This window comes from Oncorhynchus mykiss, chromosome 27 (genome assembly GCF_057628025.1).
Source record: "Oncorhynchus mykiss isolate SJ-2025 chromosome 27, ASM5762802v1, whole genome shotgun sequence".
Lineage (NCBI taxonomy): Eukaryota > Metazoa > Chordata > Actinopteri > Salmoniformes > Salmonidae > Oncorhynchus > Oncorhynchus mykiss.
This window is the reverse complement of record NC_143048.1, coordinates 8,517,501-8,541,708: the sequence shown is the minus strand read 5'-3', so window position 1 is coordinate 8,541,708 and position 24,208 is coordinate 8,517,501. Positions and strand designations below refer to the sequence as shown.

General features: G+C 43.7%; 1 protein-coding gene across 2 annotated transcripts in view; it reads left to right on the top strand.

The window, feature by feature from the left end:
• The window catches only part of LOC110507447 (sodium channel regulatory subunit beta-4), a 30,812-nt gene continuing 6,604 nt past the window's right edge, over window positions 1-24,208 (top strand). The window contains exons 1-3 of one of the 2 annotated variants that reach the window (XM_021587447.3): window positions 1-838; window positions 23,065-23,228; window positions 23,452-23,671. In XM_021587447.3, the coding sequence (XP_021443122.1) occupies window positions 745-838; window positions 23,065-23,228; window positions 23,452-23,671 (478 nt within the window). In that variant the 5' untranslated portion in view covers window positions 1-744. The remainder of the gene's footprint in view (window positions 839-23,064; window positions 23,229-23,451; window positions 23,672-24,208) is intronic. The other variant, XM_021587448.3, reaches the window with a different exon arrangement.

Sequence of the window (24,208 nt, the reverse complement as noted above, 5' to 3'; positions counted from 1 at the left end):
CTGTCCTCCATGCCTCTGCTGCAGTGGCTCTCCCTCCCCGCTCATTCCTCCCTGTGCCGGCTAGGGAGACACATACCGCCTGCTGCCTGCTGCCTGTCTGCCTGAGCTCCAGGCTCTGCTGTCCTCGCCGCTCCCTCCCCCCACATGCAGCTCTCCGTAAGGGGCAACGCTGACATCCCCCGACTGCCTCCACAGCTCCATTGCTCTGCGGTGCAGATGCTCGCTCTCTCTGAGTGAGTTTTTTTCCCTCTCCTCTGCTTGCTCTAGCTCTCAGGCTGAGGGATTCAGCAGATAATCAGTGTGTCGGCGAGTGAGAGTGAGCGACTGAAGCAAAGAGAGAGAGAGAGTCTGGATCAGGTGCAGGAGCCTTCCCTTCGTCTGTCTCTTTCTGTTACTCTCTCTTTCAGTCTGCCTTCAGCCTGGCACATACAGAAGGGTAGACAGGACTCATAATCCAGAAATAAGCCATCAATTCACTCTACTTCTCTGGGACTCACCGCAAAGGAGGGAGAAGAGGAGGGAGACACTCACAGCAGGACTTTGCAGACTGACAAGTCTTGCGTTTTTATTTCTTTGCTCGCTCTGCGTCCCACCTCACCCTGCCCCTCCCCTCTATCCCACCCGCACCCCTGCTTGCTCCAGCCAACACACACACACACACCCAAAGTGTGTATCCAGGAGAGGACTGACAGACATACAGATAAACAGACGGACTGACAGATTGCCAGACGGACCCAGTAGGATATGGAGTCCAAAGGAAGCGGCAGGTTCACTATGTCCAGGTGTTTGCGTTCAGGAGACACCGTCCATGCCAGTGTTGTCGTCACACTTCTGCTCGGTGAGTCCAAAAGCTGACTTTATACTGGCATTTTTCGTCTCCTCTCTCTAACTCTCTCTTGCTCTATCCCTTTATCTCTCTCTCTCTCTCTCTCTCGCTCTCTCTCTCTCTCTCTCTCTCTCTGCACCCGTCTCCCTCCATCTACCCCTGGGGTGCCAGCCAAATCACTGCAGGTTCTGCCGAGCTTGCAGAAATGTGTCCGACGCCGGAGGACAGGGTTGCATGCTCATTTACTTGTTGCTTGTAAGGCGGGGGTTTATTTGCTTACACGGTTCATACTTTTCTATATCGGGAGACCCAGAGTCATGTGTTTTAGCCAGGTCAGGGCAGCAAGTGCTGCATCTTGCTATTTCACTAAGAGAGTGAGTGGAGGGGATGAATTTGAGATAGCAAGGCGTAGATCCAGAGTCAATAAGAGGATGCCGGTAACAATGGATCCTGTTTAGAGCAAGTGGAATTATGGGCACTGCCAATGGACCCTGCCAAGTCAATGAGTGTCATAATGTCCAATGTTTACATGTTTAGGGGGGAATGGAGGGAATGGTCCATGGGACAAGACAATATTCATCTATATGAGGCAGTGGGATGGAATTTGTCATGTGAGGAACACCGTGTAGTTGTCAAAAGGCAGCCCTTTACGCTGTCTTCTCATCAGAGGAACCAGTGATGCAGATTCAACTACGCACTTCATTCTGTCACGGTACATTTACACATATCACTTAATCAGGGACATATTTTTCTTATACAGCTGACTGGATGAAGTGTAAGGTCTTACTACAGTGAGGGAAGTGTATAGGAATATATGGAGGAATATCTTATTTTGGGGGAAAATATATTTAAATACATATTTTTTAAAGTCAGATAATGAGCAGGCTGGATCAATACCTACTCAAATCATAGGATATCCATCCATTCTCATTCTCCTCAGTTTTCGTCCTGCAATCTGTTTATTATCCTTTTAACGTGTTTTGTTTAGCTATGTACAGACTAGTATGACCACTTAACAATGATCCAACAACCACATGGTACCCTACATTTGTATGTCTGGGTGATGTGGTATATTATGATACACGTTGCTCTATAGGTTTGCTTTGTAGTAGAGTACCTGACTGCTTTCAACACATAGTGCTGTACAATCTACAGTAATACAATATAGTTACTCAAGCTTGAGACCAACTAAACCCCATGTATTTGAGAATCCACACATGATCATATCAGTTTGTTAACGCTAATTGTTAGCACCTACTGTAATATGGACACAATTCTTAGTGGGGTAACCCTAAGACTCCTCAGCATCTTTTGAGGTGAGTGCCTTATTGGCACTGACATCAACCCACCAATCAAACAAGAGCAAGGTCACAAGATTGCACAAAACATCTTAAAGCAAGTTTTTGAATCTAAATTAGCATACGATTCTAAGGAGGCTAACACAGCAGAGAGCTACCGATAATAAATAGGCTTTTCATTTGCATATTTTTTTGAGATGGAATGTGACATGATATTAGATTAGATTATAGGACGTCCCTGTTAAGTAGCCTCTCTTGTCTGTGTGTATCCACGGCCAGTTTTCTCTGGATTCTCTGCCCGGCGGCTCTCCTTGGCTCTGCGTCGGGGGGGGGGGAAGGGTTAATGTGCATGTTCGTATATAAACCCCTAGCGTATGGTGGATGGTTTAACCTCCAACAAAAAATATTGGGTTCCAGGCCTATAGTAGGGCAAGCCAACACCCCCCCGTGCCATCCATCAGAGACCAGGGAAGGATTTATAATGTTGTTGGCATGTTTGTGTGCCTGTATGTCCCATATAATATCATTAGATCCTATGGTCATTCTACATTGGCAGAGTGGATAGAGAGACTACTAGACTACAGTATGAGAGATGTTCGCTGGTAGACTTGTTCTTTACATCAGGTGATGGATAGAAGGTCAGGGAATTAGGACATCCTAGTTGCACATCAGAATGTAGCCAAACACAAAACACAAAAACATGAGGCTTGAAGATGCGCTCTCAAACTTTAGTATAATTTCAGCCAGTAGTTTTGAAAGTGGTGCTCATGAGCCAACTCTGGTCCCCGTTTTGTGTGTACTACGTCCTCCAATTGTGTACTATGTCATCCATTTCATATGATACATTACGTCCTGAATTTCTTTTTAAGTTTTTTTTTGCAATTTGTATTAAGTTACAAATCCAATTTGTACTATATGTTACAAATTTGTTGTGCTTAATTAAAGATGCAATATCTAACTTTTTGGGCGACCTGACCAAATTCAGAAAGAAATGTGAGATTTGTCATTCTCGTTGAAAGCAAGTCTAAGAAGTGGTAGATCTGTTCTATGTGTGCTATTCCTATGCTTCTTGTTCTTAAGTTTAGTTTTTTGCGTCTTTTACTTTCGGTTCTGTACACCAGCTTGAAACAGCTGAAACATTTTTGGAGGGGATTATTGAACAAATATTTCACAGCAGTTTAGATGGTACTTTGATTGTGTCACAACGTGACCCTTTTGGGTGTATATCGTGGCTCCTCCCCTCTCCCACTCTCTCTCCCACCTCAGGTTTTACAACGGTCATAAGTTCCTGGTAGAAACTCTCTTTGCTGCCATGGAATATTGAGAGGAAAGAAACCTCTGGGAGACTAAAGAGCTTCTCTGGCCAAAACTCCCATGGTCCGTGGGTATTTTATGTCAAAGATGTTTTATTTTGTGACATCAGGAAGTAGGAGGCAGTAGGACAAGATAACGAGATAATCTCTGGAAGTGTACCTTCCTCAGTTATTAGTTTTCTACCTGAATGTTGTGTAAAATATATGATTCAATATGAAACTATTTGTGAGAAGATGTAATGTGATGTTGTCCTTTTAAACAAGATAATTGTTTAGGTATAAAGTTTTAACTAGCCAGTGGCCACGCCCCTGTGACGCCAGACATTACATTAGGCATCATGGTACAGCCCCTTCTTCTATAAAACCAACTTCCGACAACATTTACATTAGACAGCGTGCCACCGCTGACAAACAGTTTAAAACTACAAGACCAGAAAAGATTGAAGCGGTGGCTACATGTTGGAATGGTTAAGAAAATTTACAAACTAAAGTCAGAGAACATCAAGACAGAGTCCCCACGTTGAAATGACTACAACACGATAGACCATGAGACTAGAAAAGTATGGAGTGGTAGCTACATGTCAAATGGTTACGAACTACAACTCTACAGGCCGAGGAGACCATACAGCATGTAGCGTTGGTACACGGCTGGAAATTGTGAAACTCTAAACCATTTCCACAGCAGGAGCAAATCTTAGACGAGGCCTTTTCAGTCTGTAGCTGGAAATGTACATAGCCTAGGACGAAGAATACGACAACCGCCAAAACACCTATTCTCTGCGACAACATGGGTATGCCTGACGTATCCATTAGGAACGCAACCAGAGACTTTTCTGTCGACTCTCTCCAGCAGATGGACCGGCGACCACAGAGAGAGACAACAAGACATACGCACGTAAATATGTCAATTGCAATTTATTTTCGAATGAGCGGTTGTTCATATTTAAAGTATTAGCCATTTCTATGGGTGTAGATATCAGCTATGAGTCTCCAACACTTGAGCATTCCACACCCCCTTTCCTTTGTCTACCAAGCCGTCATTTCGGTTTCGTCCACTAGGGACTTTTCCTTGGGTCATGTTTAGTACCCAATGCATAACTAATGGTGTGTTTATCATGCATTTCTGTGATTGATTAAGTTCGTTAGAAAATAAATAATTAAGCCAATTTGTATGTCGCTGATTCATGATTCTATGCTAGGGTTCGTTCAGATATCCAAGGGTTTGCGACATTCAGTAATGAGACTGATGAAGTGCAATTCATTAATAAGCGACTGTTTTGATAATATATGAAAATATCTGAAGAGTTGTATTTGGGTAAATGACACAATACAAACAACATTTTTTCTGTGGTGCCCCGACATTCTATTCAATTAAAGTTACATGATTAGTTTAATCACGTAATTAAATTACACATAGAGGGGGAAAAAAATCACCTTTATTTAACCAGGTAGGCCAGCGATTGGTAAGCTGCTCTGACTGCTGATGCTTATAGTTAGTGAGTTAGATATAAGTCTCCAACTTCAGTGATGTTTGCAATTCGTTCCAGTCATTGGCAGCAGAGAACTAGAAGGAAAGGCAGCCAAAGTAGGTGTTGGATTTGGGGATGACTATTGAAATATATCTGCTGGAATGCGTGCTACTGGTGGGTGTTGCTATGGTGACCAGTGAGCTGAGATAAGACGGAGCTTTACCTAGCAAAGACTTATAGATGACCTGGAGCCAGTGGGTTTGGCGATGAATATGTAGCGAGGACCAGCCAACGAGAGCATACAGGTCGCAGTGGTGGGTAGTATGTTGTGAAATAGGATGCCGATTCTAGATTTAACTTTGGATTGGAGATGCTTAATGTGAGTCTGGAAGGAGAGTTTACAGTCTAGGCAGAAACCTAGGTATTTATAGCTGTCCACATACTCTAAGTTGGAACCGTCCAGAGTAGTGATGCTAGTCAGTTGGGCAGTTGTGGGCAGCGATCGGTTGAAGAGCATGCATTTTGTTTTACTAACATTTAAGAGCAGTTGGAGGCCACGGAAGGAGTGTTGTATGGCGTTGAAGCTCGTTTGGAGGTGTGTTAACACAGTGTCCAAAGAAGTGCCAGATGTATACCGAATAGTGTCATCTGCTTAGTGGTGGATCAAAGAATCACCCGCAGCAAGAGCAACGTCATTGATATAAACAGAGAAAAGAGTCGACCCAAGAATTGAACCCTGTGGCACCCCATAGAGACTGCCAGAGGTACGGACAACAGGCCTTCCGATTTTACACACTGAACTCTATCTGAGAAATAGTTAGTTAACCAGGCGAGGCAGTCATTAGAGAAACCAAGGCTGTTGAGTCTACCAATAAGAATACTTTGATTGACAGAGCCTTGGCCAGGTCGATGAAGGCAACTGCACAGTACTGTCTTTTATCAATGGTGGTTATGATATCGTTTAGGACCTTGAGTGTGGCTGAGGTGCACCCGTGACCAGCTAGGAAACCAGATTGCATAGCGGAGAAGTGGGAGGTGGGATACAAAATGGTTGGTGATCTGTTTGTTCACTTGACTTTCGAAGACTTTAGAAAGGCAGGGCAGGATGGTATAGGTCTGTAACAGTTTGAGTCTAGAGTGTCTCCCCCTTTGAAGACGGGGATGTCAGCGACCGCTTTCCAATTGATTTGATAATGTACACTCTTCACATTTAATGGTAGTCAACGTCACGACAACTATCTACATTCTGAATGCTTGTTTTGTCACATAAACTGAAATTATGCAAACTATTCAAATTTTTGCAACGAGGAAATGGCAGGGCAATTTCTGCATATTGCACCTTTAGATCCCGGAGTGCATCTTTACGAAGGGCTGTGCAGTCCTGATGAAAAACCAAGCCCCTTCTCATCTGTGTGTTTGTTTGCACTAGAAGTGAGAGAGCAGGGGTGAAATAGCCAACATCTTTTCTGGCATTACCAACTTCATCTATTTTTCTTGTAAGTCTAATGGAGAAAAACAACTCTCAGCCTCAGAAAGACCAATGGGTAATTAACGTAGGGTAGAGTGGGGTAAGTTGAGCTATTTTTTTTACATTGGGGATCACAATGTCAAGGGAAATGTTGTATTCTTTTTAACTAACATATCTACATATAGTTCAGGATGTGTGTGTATCCCTGGGAATAATCAGAATTTGTGTAAATATAACAGTTATGATTACATACAGTTGAAGTTGGAAGTTTACATACGCTTAGGTTGGAGTCATTAAAACTCGTTTTTCAACCACTTCACAAATGTCTTGTTAACAAACTATAGTTATGGCAAGTCGGTTAAGACATCCACTTTGTGCATGACACAAGTCATTTTTTCAACAATTGTTTACAGACAGATTATTTCACGTATAATTCACTGTATCACAATTCCAGTGGGTCAGAAGTTTACATACACTAAGTTGACTGTGTCTTTAAACAGCTTGGAAAATTCCAGAAAATTATGTCATGGCTTTAGAAGCTTCTTGACATCATTTGAGTCAACAGGACTAGTGCCTCTTTGCTTGACATCATGGAAAAATCAAAGGAAATCAGCCAAGACCTCAGAAAAAAAATTGTAGACCTCCACAAGTCTGGTTCATCCTTGGTAGCAATGTCCAAATGCCTGAAAGTACCACGTTCATCTGTACAATAGTACTCAAGAATAACACCATGGGACCACGCAGCAGTCTTACGGCTCAGGAAGGAGATGTGATCTGTCTCCTAGAGATGAACATACTTTTGTGCGAAAAGTGCAAATCAATCCCAGAACAACAGCAAATGACCTCCAGATTCTGGAGGAAACAGGTACAAAAGTATCTATATCCACAGTAAAATAAGTCCTTTATCAACATAACCTGAAATGCAGCTCAGCAAGGAAGAAGCCACTGCTCAAAAACCACCATAAAAAAGCCAGACTACGGTTTGCAACTGCACATAGGGACAAAGATCGTACTTTTTGGAGAAATTGCCTTTGGTCTGATTAAATAAAATTAGAACTGTTTGGTCATAATGACCATTGTTTTGTTTGGAGTTAAAAGGAAACCGAAGAACACCATCCCAACCGTGATTCACGGGGGTGGCACCATCATGTTGTGGGGGTGCTTTGCTGCAGGAGGGACTGGTGCTCTTCACAAAATAGATGGCATCATGATGAGGGAAAATGATGTGGATATATTGAAGCAACATCTCAAGACATCAGTCAGGAAGTTAAAGCTTGGTCGCAAATGGGTCTTCCAAATGAACAATAACCCCAAGCATACTTCCAAAGTTGTGACAAAATGGCTTAACGACAACAAAGTCCAAAGGTATTGGAGTGGACATCACAAAGCCTTGTTCTCAATCCAATAGAAAATTTGTGGGCAAAACAGGAAAAGCGTGTGCGAGCAAGGAGGCCTACAAACCTGACTCACTTACACCAGCTCTGTCAGGAGGAATGGGCCAAAATTCACCTAATTTATTGTGGGAAGCTTGTGGAAGGCTCCCCAAAACTTTTGACCCAAGTTATACAATTTAAAGGCAATGCTACCAAATACTAATTGAGTGTATGGAAAATTCTGACCCACTGGGAATGTGATGAAATAATAAAAGCTGAAACAAATATTTCTCTCTACTATTATTCTGACATTTCACATTCTTAAAATGAAGTGGTGATCCTAACTGACCTAAGACAGGGAATGTTTTCTAGGATTAAATGTCAGGAATTGTGAAAAACTGAGTTTAAATGTATTTGACTAAGGTGCATGTGGCTACTTTGAAGAATCTCAAATTTAAAATATATTTTGATTTGTTAACACTTTTGTGGTGACATGATTCCATATGTGTTATTTCATAGCTGTGATGTCTTCGCTATTATTCTAAAATGTAGAACCTTTGACTGGTACCGTATGTATATGATGGTGTGTAATTTATTTATTTATTTTTTATTTCACCTTTATTTACCCAGGTAGGCTAGTTGAGAACAGGTTCTCATTTGCAACTGCGACCTGGCCAAGATAGAGCAAAGCAGTGCGACACAAACAACAACACAGAGTTACACATGGAATAAACAAAACATACAGTCAATAACACAGTAGAAAAATAAGTATATATACAATGTGAGCAAATGAGGTGAGATAAGGGAGGTAAAGGCAAAAAAGGCCATGGTGGCGAGGTAAATACAATATAGCAAGAAAAAAACTGGAATGGTATATTTGCAGTGGAAGAATGTGCAAAGTAGAAATAGAAATAATGGGGTGCAAAGGAGCAAAATAAATAAATAAATACAGTTGGGGGAAGAGGTAGTTGTTTGGGCTAAATTACAGCTGCTCTGACTTTTTGTGCTTAAAGCTAGCGAGGGAGATTAGTGTTTCCAATTTCAGAGATTTTTGCAGTTCGTTCCAGTCATTGGCAGCAGAGAACTGGAAGGAAAGATGACCAAAGGAGGAATTGACTTTGGGGGTGACCAGTGAGATATACCTGCTGGAGTGTGTGCTACGAGTGGATGCTGCTGTATTACTGTATTGACAGTATGGAGAGTGTAGGAATGGAAAAGGTGTGAATAGCAGTAGTTATATAGGATAAGCCTAGACCAGAATACAGTATATACATTTGAAGTGGGTAAAATAGTATGGAAATATTATTAAAGTGTCCAGTGTTCAATAACTATATGTAATTTATATAGGGCAGCAGTCTCTAAGGTGCAAGGTAGAGTACCGGTTGGTAGCCGGCTAGTAACAGTGACTAAAGTTCAGGGCAGGGTACAGGGTGGATGCCAAGGGGCAAGTTGAGCCAATGGCTACCATACCCCATACAAATTATGATTATATTTTGTCAGTTTTATGCATAATATGCATGGTATTTTTGCAATAGATAGTGCATTTTTTTTCAAGATAGTGCATTTTGTATTGGTACAGAACAGACATGTCCTATGTATGCATGTGTAAAACAAACAGCGGTTTAGCCCCTCTTGAGGTTCATGAGAGTGCAGCCAAGGAAAGGAGAGAAGGGAAGAAGAGCATTCGAGCAGCAGCAAATTATGAAAAAATAGACTGAATGACACTGAAGGGATACATTGACAAAAAAAATAAAACAAACATACCTGGACGAAAGAGCGGCTATGATAGAGTAGCAGAGGCACATAAGGTCTTATCTGATGACATGGAGTCTGAGCTTGCTAAACATATCAAGAATTTTTCAGACCAGTTTCATCGTCTATTCTACTTCGGTTCAACGTAATTTCATTGAAATGACATGGAAACAACAATGATGGCACTGAACGACAAAGATGGCGCTGAAGTGGATGGCTGACGTTTTGCTCCTGACTAACTGTGCTATTTTGTTAGTTTTTTTGCGTTGTTTGTAACTTCATTTTTTCCTTATTTTGTACATTATGTTGCTGCTACCGTCTCTTATGACCAAAAATAACTTATGGACATCAGAACAGTGATTATTCACAACGAACTGGAAGAAGCTTTTTCCTTTAACGAGTCCGACGAGAAGGATATATTGCTCTCCCGGGAACAGGCCCAAATCCCTGTCATTTGGGTGAAGAAAAGATGGAGGATTAAAGGACGCAGATCGGGCTGCCTTCGGAGAATCCGTAGGCGAACGAGTAAACTCCCACTTCCTTCCGTTGTACTTGCTAACATTCAATCATTGGAAGAAAAAAAAATGATGACCAACGATTACGATTATCCTACCAGCGGGACATTAAGAACTGCCAATATCTTATTTTTTACCGAGTCGTGGCTGAACGACGACATGGAAAATATAAAGCTGCCGGGATTTTCCATGCACCGGCAGAGCAGAGATGCTACTTCTCATAAGACGAGGGGTGTGGGTGTGTGTGTCTTCTTGTCAATAACAGCTGGTGCGCAATGTCTAATATTAAATAAGTCTCAAGGTATTGCTCGCCTGAGGTAGAGTATCTTATGATAAGCTGTAGACCACACTGTCTACCAAGCGAGTTCTCATCTATATTATTAGTAGCCATCTATTTACCACCACAGAACAATGCTGGCACTAAGACCGCACTCAACCAACTCTATAGGGCCATAAGCAAACAACAAAATGCTCATCCAGAATCGGTGCTCTTAGTGACCAGGAACTTTAAAGCAAACAAACTTAAATCAGTTTCATCAAATTTTTACCAGCATGTCACGTGCAACCAGAGGGAAAAAAACTCTACACCACCTTTACTCCACACACAGAGATGGATGCAAATGTGGATGCTACGCTACAGAACTGTTTTTTTAGCACAGACTGGAATATGTTCCGGGATTCATCCAATGGCATTGAGGAGTATACCACCTCAGTCACCGGCTTCATCAATAAGTACATCGACGACGTCGGCCCCACAGTGACCATACGTACATATCCCAACCAGAAGCCATGGATTACAGGCAACATCCACATTGAGCTAAAGGCTGGAGCTGCCACTTTCAAAGAGCGAGACACTAATCCGGCTATGCCCTCAAACAAACCATCAAACAAGCAAAGCGTCAATACAGGATTAAGATTGAATCCTACTACACCGGCTCTTACGCTCATCGGATGTGGCAGGGCTTGACAACTATTACGGACTACAAAGGGAAACCCAGACGTGAGCTGCCCAGTGACACGAGCCTACCAGACGAGCTAAATGCTTTTTATGCTCGCTTTCAGGCAAGCAACACTGAGGCATGCACGAGAACATCAGCTGTTCTGGATGACTGTGTGACAACACTCTCGGTAGCTGATGTGAGCAAAACCTTTAAACAGGTCAACATTCACAAAGCCACGGGGCCAGATGGATTACCAGGGCGTGTACTCAAAGCATGCGCAGAACAACTGGCAAGTGTCTTCACTGACATTTTCAACCTCTCCCTGACTGAGTCTGTAATACCTACATGTTTCATGCAGACCACCATAGCCCCTGTGCCCAAGGAAGCGAAGGTAAACTGCCTAAATGATTACCGCCCCATAGCCCTTACGTCGGTAGCCATGAAGTGCTTTGAAACGCTGGTCATGGCTCACATCAACAGCATCCTCCCAGATACCCTAGACCCACTCCAATTCGCAGACCACCCCAACAGATCCACAGATGACGCAATCTCAATCGCACTCCACACTGCCCTTTCCCACCTGGACAAAAGGAACACCTATGTGACAATGTTGTTCATTGACTACAGCTCAGCATAGTCACTATGGTTTTGGTACTATGGTGACAACACCATAGTGCCCACGAAGTGCACCACTAAGCTAAGGACCCCGGGACTAAACAACTCAGATCCACAGACAAACTTTGAAAGTTTCTTCAAGTGTAGTCACAAAAGCCACCAAGCACTATGATGAAACTGACTGCCACGAGGACCGCCACAACAAAGGAAGGCCAAGAGTTACCTATGCTGCAGAGGATACTTCCATTAGAGTTACCAGCCCAAATAAATGCTTTGCAGATTTCCAGTAACAGACACATCTCAACATCAACTGTTCAGAGGACACTGCGTGAATCAAGCCTTTATGGTCGAATTTCTGTAAAGAAACCACTACTAAAGGACACCAATAAGAAGAAGAGACTTGCTTGGTCCAAGAAACATGAGCAGTGGTCATTAGACCGGTGGAACTCTGTCCTTTGGTCTGATGAGTCCAAATTTGAGATTTTTGGTTCCAACCACCGTGTCTTTGGGAGATGCAGAGTAGGTGAATGGATTATCTTGGCATGTGTGGTTCTCACCTTGAAGCATGGAGGAGTTGTGATGGTGTGGGGGTTGCTTTGCTAGTGACACTGTCAGTGATTTATTTAGAATTCAAGGCACACTTAACCAGCATGACTACAACAGCATTCTGCATCTATACGCCATCCCATCTGGTTTACACTTCGTGGGACTTTCATTTATTTTTCAACAAGACAATGACCCAAAACACACCTCCAGGCTGTGTAAGGGCTATTTAACCAAGATGGAGGGAGAGTGATGGAGTGCTGCCTCCACAATCACCCAACCTCAACCCAATTGAGATGGTTTGGGATGAAATGGACCGCAGAGTGAAGGAAAAGCAGCCAACAAGTGCTCAGTATATGTGGGTAATTCTTCACAACTGATGGAAAACCATTCCTCATGAATCTTGTTGAGTGAATGCCAAGAGTGTGCAAAAATGTCATCAAGGCAAAGGATGGCTACTTTGAAGAATCTAAAATATATATTATATTTTAATTTCTTTAAACACTTTTTTGGTTACTACATAATTCCATATGTGTTATTTCATAGTTTTGATGTCTTCACTATTATTCTACAATGTAGAAAATAGTACAAATAAAGAAAAACCCTTGAATGAGTAGGTGTGTCCAAACTTTTGACTGGTTCTGTATGTATTTATATTCTGACATTGGTCCTATTGATATTTACTAATTCATTCATTTCAATGTTTTGTTTTGTACTGTGCGTACTGTTTTGTTCTGTGGAGCTGGCATCCCAAGCATTTCGCTGCACCTGCGATAGCATCTGCTAAATATCTGCACGTGACCAAGAACATTGGATTTGATTAGATTATTATTATTTTTTAATTCTAAGCGTGTATTTTTAACTTGAAGCTCCATTCAGCTCCTCTTATATGAAAGTCAAGTTTACAGGATCAGACTGGGTGGATATGTGGTTGGGTCTGCGATCAGATAACGTTGGCCACTACCAAGGCATTGAATTCCTGGAGGGGGTAGTGATGCTTTATCTCTGAAATAGCCATGTAAACTACCCCGGTGGATATCTGTTGGATGTCTGTCGCGTAGCTAAAAATATAGTTGATTTTAAGCCGTTCAAATCATGTACACACACATGACGTCCTATAAATACCTGGGCTTTATTGACTCCTGAGATAATGCACTGGCATGCCAAGTCTTGGGAGGTCAAGACTTTGATCATGTATTATGGTGTAGCATTTGACTCTAGGGGTTACAATGGGGGAAGGGGGGGGGGGTTCAGGGGGGGGGGGTCCTTTCTCTTCCTAGCTGCACCTGTCCTCTTAGCCCCACTATAACTAAGGGTCTGGCCTTTTTAGAGGTTCTTTGGTACGGCTTGTGATGATGGCCTTTTAAAGTTGTCGTGAATGGAAATGGCATTGGGAAGGGATGTATTTGTGTGTGTGTGTGTGCGCGTGTGTGTGCGTTCGTGTCCGTGTGTCTGTGAGCGCGTGAATGCTTGCGTGTAGGTTAACAATTGTGTGTAAATGTTTGTTTGCATTTAAGTGCTGAGGCATGTGCATTTAATGATCGCTGTGTGTGACAAGTGTGACGCGGGTGTTATAGAAAGGGTGTCCTGGTTATGAGCTTGTGACATCTTGTTGATCCACAGATTAGTCTGGACTGTGCCACGGTCATGGGGCGGGCCGGCAGCACCAGGTGTTCAACCCGTACTCGTCTTAAGCTACCCTTGCTAATACCTACATTCACACCCCGATCTGATGTCATAACCTCTTCAGACACACGCCACCCTTACAGGCCGAATAGTTACTATAGCCCTGCCAAAACCGTAAGAATCCCCACCCCTCCCCACACACACACACACACACACACACACACACACACACACACACACACACACACACACACACACACAGGCAGGCAAGCACAGGTAGAGTGAGAGCGAGTGACACACGGTTTTGAATGTCATCAACCCTCACCCACATACAGATATGTACTCCCCAGACCACACACAGACACTCAGCACTCCTCCCCTGTGTAGTGTTACTGCACCGTGCTGACGGCCTGTACATAGCAATGTGTTGTAATACTAACACCATGTGCGGGCATCGTTTGCGACATTGTAGTACATGGATTAGCGTGTAACAATAGACTCCTTGCTGTGATCCGTTGTTATAATGTGAGACCGAAACACTGCAGTGGCACTTGTTTTTGTATTGCACACCTGCTGAGGGGATGATTTGAATTGCTGTACTAAAATCACCGGTGGTTGGGCCATTTAGATTAACTGGAGGATTATGTATGTCAAGGTTGTGAGGGCATGTTTGACGACTTCATGAATTAAGGTACATTGGGAGAATAAGTTAGATTGTAATTTATTTGAACTAGGACTGCATCAATGTTTTTCTTGGATATTTCCTAAAAACCAGTCCAAATTAACCAGAAAGACATTTATAGCAGTTCAATTTTCCTTTTGTATGAAGGGTACGTTCTAGTAATCGTCAAGAGATTTCCCATGTAGGTTACAAGGGAAATGAGTTATGCCTGTAAATTGAGAGCCTGAATGCAGCACATAGAAGGTATACACCGAAGGGTCACGGCTGAGGAGTTGATTGAAGGCAGATGTTTGAATGAATTCCCATCCCTGGGGTTGGTGGGCGCTTGCTATGTTGTATGGGTCTATTGTGGACTTGAATTTGTGTGTCTTCCTGTTTTGAAATAAGTTGAACAATGCCTCATGTGTGCTAACACAGTATGGCACAGTCCCACTGGAATTGGAAACCATTTCTAAAGATAACGATAAAGGATGATGCTCAACAAAAAATGCTTAGATAAATTATCTCTATAATGGCATCCAGAACCATTATGCTCCGCGTTCCGTGTTCTATGATTAAGTTAGATCACAGTTAAAGGTAGACTTGGCAACCTCGATTGACTCTTCCCAAAGTGGCAATGCCCAAAGGGAGGGCACATATTGGGAAATTAGAGAAATCCAAATTCTGTTCTTGTTCTAATGGGAGTCTGATGTCATTATGTGGTGCTGCTGTTTCGGTTCGTTTCTTCGTTTCCTTGTCTTTCGCCAGTGTAGCTGAAGCAATGTCACCCACAGTGATCCAAGAATAATGTCCTCCACTCTGCACTGTGCTTTGGTGTGCTGTAGCTGAGGGGAGCAGTATGCCTGTAAGAGGGCCAGAGAGAGAGAGAGAGAGAGAGAGAGAGGCCTGCTGCACAGGCTGAGTGTACTTATTGTACTTCACTGCTCTACTCAGGCTGAGGTTTAGGCTCATTCTCAGGTCTACGGAGTGACTCACAGGTTTCTGTCCGACTGCGTTATAAAACCGCCGGATGCGTTTCTGTATGCCTACTCCTGTAGTCACTAAGCGGAGGGCTGAAGGGACCAGCGCCAGGCTAAGGCCAGGCGGCCACTAGTAAATGCGCATGGAGAGGAAGATGGAGGAAGAGAGGGTCAGAGAAATTGAATGAGAGAGGCTTAACTTAGTGAAGAAGTAGAAACGTGAAGGGGGAAGTAGGAGAGGGATGGAGAGACTACAGAAACAGATGCCTTGTACCAGAGCTTAGTTACTTTAGGAGCTCCCATGAAAGAACGGATAAATAAAAGTTTGAGTGGAAATAGTCTTCCCCAGTGTCTGACCAAGCCTGTAGAGACACGTGGCGGGCACTCCTGCCACAAAGAAGAGGGAGACGAGGGGAGGAGAGACTAGAGGAAAAGGGAGAACCAAGGGCAGATTAATTATTAACCGACTGAGTTTTTAATGCAATGTGAAGGGATGCATAGGGCAGGGGTGAGGAGAGGAGGAACAGCTAGATAGAGATTCTGAGTGATGGTGGCTCCGAGGTCAAAGAGGCAGGAGAGGCAGAATGGTTGAGATGGGGAAGAGAGGGGAAGGGACAGGTGGAGTCCATTACTCAACTAAGAATGATAAATAGGGGATAGCGAAGTCAACGGAGGGCGGTGAGATCTCACACGTGAGCTCCTCCTCATGTTCTTTTGAGAGTGCATCAGTCCAATGGCCACTTCCTGGGTTGTGAACAGGCAGTTCAGATGGGGAGGTTTTTGAGAAGGGTGTCCTTTCTTTATTCCCAACTTCCTTGGAATAGAAATTACAACAGAAGTTTGAATGGAGCATCTGACAGGAAGTTCCAGGTCAGCAGTTACTTTATATCAGTGATCAGTCCCCGGACGAGAGATAAATGCCAAAAGGATGAGACTAGGAATATAATCCGGCCTTGTACCCACACAAACCTCTGCCTTTGTGGCTCATTTTTGGAATAACTGATCTAACTTTAGTAACTGGTATTTCCGCTTGGTTATCGGATGTGTGTCTTTGTGTGTGTGTGTGTGTCTGTGTGTGGGTGGGGAAGGGGAAGGGGAGGTCGAGGATAGCTGTTCTTGATTTAATCTGAGATTAGCATGAGGTATCACAGCTGTGATGCATTCACAAGGGCCTCTAAGGGAATCAGGAGAGGACAGAGGGGCTACGAGTTTGGGTTGCTAGTCTAGACATGTAACTTAGAGGACAAACAAGTAAACACCTCACAGAGACGCAGACAGGCAAGTTTAAGTATTTAGACGCACACACACACACACACACACACCACATGCTTAAAAATGTGCTTAGTCATGTTATGAGCACCACAGTAGACACTAGCTCTTAAACTTCAAGGCAAATAACACGTATCAGGTGAGCAGAAATATTCTTCATTCAATGGATATCACAGGGTTGTAAAACAAGAAACAGAAAAAAAAACAGACTACGGTAACAGCAGTGTCACCACAATTTCAAGTTGACTGCATCAACAGACTAAACAGTATGCTGAGTCATGGCTAATGGATGAGGAGTCAAGCCTTTTCTATAAAGTCCACGGGAGACCTCTCTCTCTCTCGCTCTCTCTCTCACTCTCTGTCTCTGTCTCTTTCTCTGTGTGTGTGTGTGTGTGTGTGTGTGTGTGTGTGTGTGTGTGTGTGTGTGTGTGTGTGTGCGTACGTGCGTGCGTACGTGCGTGCGTGTGTGCCTGCGACAAAGTGATGGGAGGTGATAATTTGCCAGGCAGCAGGCAGGTAGTTGAGACTGGTGAGCAGAAAAGTGGTTCTTTAAAATCAAAACCACTGAGAGATTAGTCCTGTCCTGCCCTCCAGGGACCCACAGCACACGCACACACACGTGACTGACCGGCCGTGCTGTCCCCAACCTAGCTAGCCCAGCACTGCTGGCATCACCCAGCTTATAGCTGCCTCAGAGCCCTTGAGGGCCAACATCAACAACACCACAATACCACTATGAATTGTGTAAAGATGAGGAGTAGATGAGCAGGGAGTATGGGACAAAGAGGAGGGAAGTAGAGTGCTAGTAAGAGAGAGAGAGAGAGAGAGAGAGAGAAGGAGGCAGAGAGAGAAACAGAATATATTGAGCCGCTGCAGCATTACTCTGCTGCATTACAGAGAGAGAGAGAGAGAGAGAGAGAAAGGGAGGTAGGGATATATTGCGATGCTGACCAGGGAAGTGTGCGGGTATGCAAGTGTTTGTGTGTACCGAATGTCTATGCATGTGCGTCCCTAGAAGTAGGTAAGGGAGATTACCAGGGAAGGCAAACGTGAAGTAGTACAAAATAGGGAGGTTAGTTTGTTTTGCATCCGCCAGCTTCCTCTCAGGTACCCCTCGCTCATTCTCCCTCTGCTTCCATTAGTCATTTCCCTCTGCTGAAGTGTGATTGATGCTAGCCTCTGTCATTCTCAACCTCTGTCATTCTTAGCCACAGCGGCCCAGTAAAAAGAACAATCTGCCAAGATGTGACAGTGGATTGGATGGGTATAAACTATATGCCAATAGCTCCAACTAGCCCTTTAGGTGGAATTCACATCATATTGATTACACAATGCGGATGACAGGGTTAGAGTTCAGATGCAATTTAAATAGAGTCTAGGGACTAGGTGTTAGGGGCTAGGGGTTAGGAGCTAGGGGTAGATTTCAGATGGGATATTCATAAAGTATGATCTAATGTGGTAATTGCCTCAGTTAATCGGTGCAATTAATGATCTGTTGAATTGTTAATTGTTTTTCTTAGCAAGTTGCTTTAAAATAGCTGATCAATCACAGCCAAGGACAACTCTTTTAATAAAACAACCTTTTTCAGTCAATATGTTGTCATTTGAGGCTGTATTGCCATTCATTGGAACAGCATATTTTCTGTTGATCTGCAATAAATTACAGTATACTGAACAAAAATATAAACGCAACATGCAACAATTCTACTGAGTTACAGGTCATGTAAGGAAATCAGTCCATTGAAATAAATTAAGTAGGCCCTAATCTATGGGATTCACATGACTGGGCAGAGGCGCAGTCATGGGTGGGCCTGGGAGGGCATATGCCCACACACTGGGGAGCCAGGCCCAGCCAATCAGAGTGACTTTTTCCCTAAAAAAGGGCTTAATTACAGACAGAAATACTCCTCGGTTTCATCAGCTGTCTGTGTGGCTGGTCTCAAATGATCCCACAGGTGAAGAAGCCGGAGGTAAAGGTCCTGGGCTCGTGTGGATTCACGTGCTCTGCGGTTGTGAGGCCAGTTGGACATACTGTCAAATTCTCTAAAATGATGTTGGATGTGGCTTATGGTAGAGAAATTAACATGAAATTATCTAAACAACAGCTCTGGTGGACGTTCCTGCAGTCAGAATGCCAATTGCAATTTCCCTCAAAACTGCACATTTTAGAGTGGCCTTTTATTGTCCCCAGCACAAGGTGCACCTGTGTAATGATCATGCTGTTTAATCAGCTTCTTGATATGCCACACCCGTCAGGTGGATGGATTATCTTGGCAAAGGAGAAATGCTCACTAACAGGGATGTAAACAAATTTCTGCACAACATTTAAGAGAAATACGCTTTCTGTGCATATGGAATATTTCTGGGATATTTCATTTTAGCTTATGAAACATGGGATCCAACACTTTACATGTTGCAAAACAAAAACAGACAGGGTTGGCTTACAATCAAATGATTATTGACAACATAAACTATTTTTCCCCTCTGCATACATTCATTTTGCCCAATAAATAACTTCTTTGTCTTTCAAATACATTGTCATCAGCTGTTGTGTGGTTGTGGCCAGTAGTTGAGGTCAGGAGTTATGGTCTGTAGTTGTGTTATCAGTAATTGTGCACAGTAGTTGTGTGGTCAGTAGCTGTGTGGTTGTGGTCAGTAGTTGAGTGGTTCAGTAATTGTGTGGTCACTAGTTGCGTGGTTGGTCAGTGATTGTGGTCAGTAGTTTTGGTCAGGAGTTGTAGTCAGTAGTTGTGTGGTTCAGTAGCTGTAGTTGTGCTCAGTAGTGGCCAGTAGTTGTGGTCAGTAGTTTTAGTCAGTGGTTATGGTCAGTGGTGATCAGTAGTTATGGTCAGTAGTTATGTGATTGTGGTCAGGAGTTGTGGTCAGGAGTTATGGTCAGTATTTGAGGTTAGTAGTTGTGGTCAGTAGTTACGGTCTGTAGTTGTGGTCAGTTAGTTGTATTCAGTAGTTATGGTCAGTAGTGGCCAGTAGTTGTGTGGATATGGTCAGTAGTTGTGTGGTTGTGGTCAGTAATTGTGGTCAGTAGTTGTGGTCAATAGTTGTGTGGTTGTGGTCAGTGTCTAAACTGCAGTTGTTACGTGTGAAAACGTAACGTGCGATGAGAAGTGACCGGGTGAAATATGAAGTGAGTGAACGGCAACAGCTTCGCTCTATCCAATCAGAGCAGAAGGATCAACGTACAGCCCACCATTCTCTTTACAGAGAGGCAAACTATCCAGGTATTTATAGCACGGTGCACGATCCTGAGAATGAGGACGAAGCTAGTGAGCATTAGAGATCTTCACCAAATCATTGCAGGTCGCCCAGACCAGGGAAGCATTAGAAATCTTAACGCAAGCTGTTCGGTCCAAAACAGATTCACAAATCATGGGAATTTGTCGTGCTATGTAGATGTTGTCTCCCTCCGAGGCTCATGTTGCTAGGCAACAGTTGCCTTAGCAGGCCTGCTCCCTCCATGGCTAAAGCCAGTTTGAGAAACATGCTAGCAAACATTTGTGCTATGAAACTCAATTAATACTGCACTCTGACCCACACAACTTCTTTGCTAGATTCATAATAGTGTTGTTAGTCAAAGAGAGGAAAGTTAATTTCAAAATGTGATGTAGTTGTATTGATATTTACAGCTGTTGTTGGTAAGTAATGAATCTGCTAGCTTCTGACATTACTGCATCTTTAATAAAAGCAGTCGATGGGTTACTAAAAGAGCTCTACCTATTGATTGGTAGAAGCTATTCCTGTTCTGCTTTCAGATTTCAAAATCAGAGAGGTAGAGGAAGATTTAATATGCTCTAAGTTTTGTCTGACTTGTTGGTGGAGTGGTCAAAATGGTTGTTGTTTGGAAAAAGTTGGGGGAAATGTATTTTTATTTTATTTATTTTATTTCACCTTTATTTAACCAGGTAGGCAAGTTGAGAACAAGTTCTCATTTACAATTGCGACCTGGCCAAGATAAAGCAAAGCAGTATTAATGCAGTTACTAAAACAGCTGTATCGATAGATTGGTAACAGATCATTATGTTCCAATTTCAGATTTGAAAGCAATTGTTGTCTTGGCAAAGTGGCCGACGGTGGCTGATTTGTGTCAAAAATTGCACTATAAACTGGATGGTTCGAGTCCTGAGTATTGATTGGCTGACAGTCATGGTATATCAGACAGTATACCACGGGTATGACAAAACATGTATTTCTACTGCTCTAATAATAGCAATAAGGCATCTCGGGTGTTTGTGGTATATGGTCAATATACCACGGCTAAGGGCTGTATCCAGGCGCTCCGTGTTGCGTCGTGCATAAGAACAGCCCTTAGTTGTGGTATATTGGCCATACCACACCCCCTCGTAATTGTTGCATTTACAGTGAATGGAACGTTGAAAGTGATGATGTCACAATGAGGCCTTTAGAATGGTGAGGAAATCTTTTGAAAGTGGATGGAGGACAAAAGAAAAGACAAAATGTTTCGTAGCTTAAAAAGTATCAAATATATCGTAACGTTTTATACAAGCAACTCAGTCCAGACCAGTCTGCACGTTTTGAAGTTTGAATTACATTTCTAGATGAAATGGTGTAAGAGGAATAGTGTGCTAATGAAAAAAATATAATGAGAAGAAAGTATGCAGATGATTTAGCGTGGGGACTCTTGCTTGGCATGCCCCATTAGCTAGCTGAAACAAGCCATCTGCATTCATGCTCCTAGTCGTTGTTGCTAGCTATCTGACTGATCAGAGTAACAACAATTACAGAGCCTTTTTCATTTTTGTCGTGGCGTTGCCAACCCACTAGCCTGGGTGCAAGTCTGTTTCTGCTAACATTCCACTCCTTGCACTCCGTCTCATGTGCCATGTGTGGAGTGGAATGTTAGCAGAAAAAGACTGGTACCCAGGCTACCAACCCAGCCTTCTATTGGCAATTATCATCACATCACAGTGTGTTAACATACCATAGTATTGGCCAAGTACAAACACATTCATTTCATTAATTACCAGCCCCTGGTAACGCAGGGGCTGGGCTGAGCTGGGGTAATTGGCTGATGGGATTGCTTGGTTCTCCTGATCTGGTCTATTGCCATGTTGAGCAAGGCTGGTGTGACTGCAGTACTATAGTCTTCAGTCATTTACCGTCCAAACAACACACTCACGCGCACCAGGGTTGTTTACAGGCCCATACACTCAGCACACACACTCACTATCTCTTTCCCAGAATGAAATATTGAGATGGGACGAGAGGATTTAAAAATAGCCCCTGTGCAGTCCTCTCAGCGCTGACGCCAAGCCGCGTGGTGAGAATACCACCGCCCGCCGTGCCGCACCGTACTGCACTGCATGGCCCACAGGACCAGACAGAAAACAACCGGGCCCTGTCTCTTTTTCCTCCTCCACTCTCTTATCGCTCTCTTTCTCTCCCTCTCTCTCTGTCCCTCCTCCTTATACCCACCCACACACCCATCCGTCCATTATTTCTCTCATTTTGCTTTCCCACTCTTTCACTCGCTCTCCCTTGAAAACGTACTTGAATAGGCTACTTGATTTGGATGCAGTGGAATAGAAAGGACTCTGATATTTTGGAGATCACGCCGATGCTGTGATTGGGAGGCATGTTGACTCGTGATGGACACACACTCAAACACACAAACAAACACACGAGGGCTATATTGGCCTAGGTTGACCAGCCAGGTCACCCGTTACACAAATCAGTATTGGACGTCCGTCCATGTCTAAGGACATTGAGCGACGACGTGGAAACCGGCCGCTAGGGGCAACAGTGAGCGCTGAGGGTTTTGATTTGATTTGATTTGCTAGGGGATAGCAGTTGGGCGTAAGCATCTGCCTCAGATTCCACATTGCAAGTTGAAATTCGGCAATAGAAAGTTATTTTTGAGATTTTTGCTTTAAGCCTTATACCACCGAACCTTAACCCTTACCTTAACCATTCAGAGTTAATGCCCAACCTTAAGATTTCAGAGTTCATGCCTTTACTTAACCTTAAATATTTTGATATTTGACGTTTGCAACAACTTTGAATTTTGAGAAACATCGATGAACATCTAATTCTGACATGAGACTGTGAGAGCTAGTTGAGGTGTGTATGTATGTACACACCTGTGTGTACTGTGCCCCAGTGTCAGCTGGGTAAGTGATAATACTAACAGCCATCTAACAGCCAGGCCACTATAAAAATAGCTGGAGATAAGAGAGGAACGGTCATGTAGGCTACTGCTGTTGGTGAAAAACAAATGATGTCCTCATTCTTTCTCTTCCTCGTTCTCTCTTTCTCTCTCTGTCGAGCATTTCAATTTCTGTCTTCCAGTGTGCCAAATCATTGAATCCCAAATTGTTTACTTACAAATCTAATCATATTCTCTCTCTCTCTCCTTCCCTCCCTCCTCCGTCCCTTCCAGGTGTATGGTGTGCTTCAGCGCTGGAGGTGTCAGTGGGGAAGGTGCCCTTCATGGAAGCGATGAACGGCAGCACGGTGCTGTTACCCTGCATCTACTCCAGCTGCATCGGCATCAAGAACCTGTACTTCAACTGGCAATACAACGACAACGGCACCATGGCGAAGGCACGACACCGACTGACACAGTCATCTCCTTCACTAACACCCCCTCAATGAGCAACGTGACATCCCACTCCTGTCTCAACATCTCTCCCCCTCGCCCCTGTTCTCCACCTCATTCCTCCTCTCTCTCGCTTCCTCCTGTTCTCCTTATCCCTCTTCCACTCCCTCCTCTTCTCCCTCTCCTTCTCCCCTCACCCCCCCACCCCCCCTCCCTATTCCTCTCCAGCTGTGTGAGGCGGTGATCCCTATAGAAGGTGTGGAACCACGGGTGCAGGTGTACCAGGAGCGGATAGAGTTTGTCGGCAGCAGCAAGCACAACAACATCTCCATCCTGCTGTTCAACGTGACCTTCGAGGACGAGGGCGAGTACACCTGTTTCGCCCGGAACCCCAAGGAGAAGAACCGCAACCATAGCGCCGTCTTCACCCTGTTCGTGGTGGATGAACGTAAGACACGGCACAGTCCCTGACTGCATACGACGTACCCATTGACGACATTTCCCTACTTTAGGTTTTAGGCCACCCGGTCACCAGTCTTTTTGATGTCTTCTAGTGGAAGTAGGGGCACATGTCGGCTTCATTTGTCATGTGTCCAAGTTCCAACATTGTGTAATGGCTCAAGAATACTCTGACATCTGTTCCATGGTCAAGTGTTACGTTGCAGCATGGTCTATTTATTGTCCAACCGGATGTGTTGCTTGTGGTGTGTACCCAGTATGCACTAGAATCAATTCCTTGGAGGTAAAAAGCTACATGGAGATGTATCCTCATCTCCTCGTGAGCGGATCACTCGATCTCCCAGCGCTGTGGTTGTGAGACTGATCCACACCTCCTCTGTTCTTCCCTCCTTCTCTCTCATCGTCGCCTGGTAAAAGACGTTTGCCCGTTTGTTTTTCTTGAGTGTTTTACAGATACACCAGCTCTTTGATGCACGATGTCAAAGATGTGCATCAAATGACCTCTTCATATTCTCCTAGATAGAAC